Source organism: Octopus bimaculoides, chromosome 11 (genome assembly GCF_001194135.2).
Source record: "Octopus bimaculoides isolate UCB-OBI-ISO-001 chromosome 11, ASM119413v2, whole genome shotgun sequence".
In the NCBI taxonomy this organism is placed as follows: domain Eukaryota; kingdom Metazoa; phylum Mollusca; class Cephalopoda; order Octopoda; family Octopodidae; genus Octopus; species Octopus bimaculoides.
This window is the reverse complement of record NC_068991.1, coordinates 38,873,276-38,876,390: the sequence shown is the minus strand read 5'-3', so window position 1 is coordinate 38,876,390 and position 3,115 is coordinate 38,873,276. Positions and strand designations below refer to the sequence as shown.

Here is a 3,115-nt window from a genome sequence, read left to right as displayed (position 1 = left end):
TGTATATATATATATATATATATATATATATATATATATATATATATACACTCACACATCTGTGAATATAAGTATTTAGGTGATTTTATGAATGTATGTGTGTGAGACTATTTACATACACAAATGTACTTACTGGCATAAGCGCAAAGGCGAAAGTATACATGTAGGTTTATAGTGGGAGCAGGTAAGTATGTGTATATACATGTATCGATATATGTGTATATAGACGTATGTTGTCATCATCATCATCATCATCGTTTAACGTCCGCTTTCCATGCTAGCATGGGTTGGACGATTTGACTGAGGACTGGTGAAACCGGATGGCAACACCAGGCTCCAGTCTGATTTGGCAGAGTTTCTACAGCTGGATGCCCTTCCTATATATATATATATATACTGGAGCAGGCAAAAGTGTGCGTGTATGTACGTGCATATATGTGTGCATTTATTCTACAGTAGACCCAGTAAATGACACCAGCTCAAATTCACAAAGACAGTCCCTTAGCCAACTTCAACAATATCAAATCTGTTCCCCTTACCCTTCTCCTATCTTTTTTTGTATTCTTATTCTTTTCCTTAACAAATTTAGACATTTACCCACTCCCATATATTATTTCTTAACAAATATGTTTTCCCTTTGGTTCTGTAACTGTGCTTTCCACACATTTTCAATCACACCTCCTGTGAGTTAACATGGAGTTGACAACAATGTAACCTTCATTTGACTAAGGTATCTTTGGCCTGATGGGTAGCTAGGAGATTACCCCTCATTTGGGTAATTATTACTTCTGAGGTTCTGCTAGCAATGAAACATGTAGCCTGGATTGTATCTACTCCATTACCTAATTTTTGATTTCTATTTGCATACACAGGAACCCCAGCTGCTAATCATAAATTATAAAATAACTTTTCTAGGCTTATTGAACTTCGATATGGGAATAATTTACAACCTTCTATGTCAATAAACCACTCTTGTTCCTGAAAATTGTTTTTATATCTTCTATGGACTGCTCAAAGCTTACTAACTTCCTACACCTTGATCTTACCTTTACATATTACACACACACACACATTCTAACTATATTTTCTACTTTCATGGGACTCGTTATATTTTCTATGTTTATATTCTTATATTTCTACATCTTTATCATTTATGTCTTAATATAAATATGTGGTTATTTGAATGGAATAATATCTCATGTCACACATCTGATTTATGAATTTGCTTGTCTGAATGTTTAAGACTAATATCTGAAATTTTTATCTTATACCAAATTTTATTAATCTTTAGCTCATATACAAGCAAAAAAAAACAGTTGTATTATATACTGGAGCCTTATCTCCATTAAAATTCTCGTATTCTACATATATATATATATATATATACATATATACAACCGTACATATACACATAAACATACATATATACATACACACACACACATACGTGAAAAGGAGGAGAGGAAAAGGAAACAAGCTCCTACTACTAAATAGAGAGTATTTGAGAGGGGAAGGTGGCTCTATGACAGCTGTTGGAAAGCTCAAGTAAGAGACAAACACAAGTGTCTGGCTATATGGGAGATACATGGCTAGAAACATACACACACACTGACATTTCATTATCATCATAACAGCCTCATGGAGGCAAAGTGGCCGAGTTCCTTTTGAGTGTTGAACCTCATGGAGGCAATGATCAAGACCTTTGGCATTATGTTGTGCTTGAGAAATTGCAGTCGTGGCAGATGCTGGTGTCATGCAAATGGCACCTGTGCCAGAAGCACGTAAAAGTACTTATTATACTCTTGGAGTGGTTGGCATTAGGAAGGGCACCCAGCCATAGAAAACCATGTCAAATCAGACTGGAGTCTGGTGCAGCCTTCCAGCTTACCAGCCCTGGTCAAACTGTCCAACCTATGCTGTACCACCATTGACAACGGATGTTAAATGATGATCACACACACACACACAAAATCATATGGATGTCTACATTTTCATGCATGCATGAGTCAGACGGAATTCATCGAAGCAGATTTTCTATAACTTGATACCCAACCTATCATTACTCCATGGTGGACTGCATGCTTTCCAAGTTTTTTTTTTTTTTAAATTAAATGAAAAAGGGGTCTAGAATAATAATAAAAAAGATGGTTTAGAAACATTGAATTAAAAGCTTCTTTTCACTCTAACCTATATAAATCACCCGATGACAAAGATCAGACTGATCAAACATACTACAGATGGAAGAAATGAGATCAATAGTTCTAATATTCTCCTTCACAAGCAAAAACAAGTAAAGAAACAGAAAAACAATGCAAACAACAAAGGTGAACATAATAATGCCAAATAAAGCTTACTTTCATTCTGAAAGCTTTAGCCAGTTTCTCTAGCAGGTGTTCATAACCAAATCCGGTTTTAGAAAAGATGCATACGTAATTATTGTCATCTTTCTTAAAATGCTTTGTGACTTCGGAAAGGATAGCTTCATATGATTGTGTTCGAGTTGGAACATGAAAGGCCTCAGGAATGCAGAAGGTTGTGTCTACATACAAGCTTTTAATTAATTTCATGCTAAAAGTAGAATTATACAAGAATATTTCGAAAATTAATTTGCAACCAAATTGGCAATTTACAGAACAAGTTTAGCCACCATATCAACACACACACATACTCCTTCAGTGAAAGTTGACCATGCATTTGAATATGTTCACACAGAATTGGACAACATTATTTGAGGAAGACTAACAGTTAACTAGGCAAGCATATATATGCAGTATATAAAATAAATTTCAAACTGTACTGTGTGTGTATACATACACATAAAAATACATTCATATATATATATATATATAAATATATAGTTTTAGGGAAAAAAACCAAGTTTCATGAACTCATCGATGAAAATCCACTATCACACATAGAAAAATTAATAATTATAAGCACAATAAATGAGTATAATATAATACAAAGTAAATATCATAAGATAAAGATATGATATTTACTTTGTATTATATTATACTCATTTATTGTGCTTTTAATTATTAATTTTTCTATATGTGATAGTGGATTTTCATCGATGAGTTCATGAAACTTGGTTCTTTTCCCTAAAACTATATAT

General features: G+C 33.5%; 1 protein-coding gene across 1 annotated transcript in view; it reads right to left on the bottom strand.

Moving 5' to 3' along the window:
- The window catches only part of LOC106883094 (protein artemis), a 43,274-nt gene that overhangs the window by 15,819 nt on the left and 24,340 nt on the right, over positions 1-3,115 (bottom strand). The window contains exon 7 of the mRNA XM_014933985.2: positions 2,355-2,568. Within this exon, the coding sequence (XP_014789471.1) occupies positions 2,355-2,568 (214 nt within the window). The remainder of the gene's footprint in view (positions 1-2,354; positions 2,569-3,115) is intronic.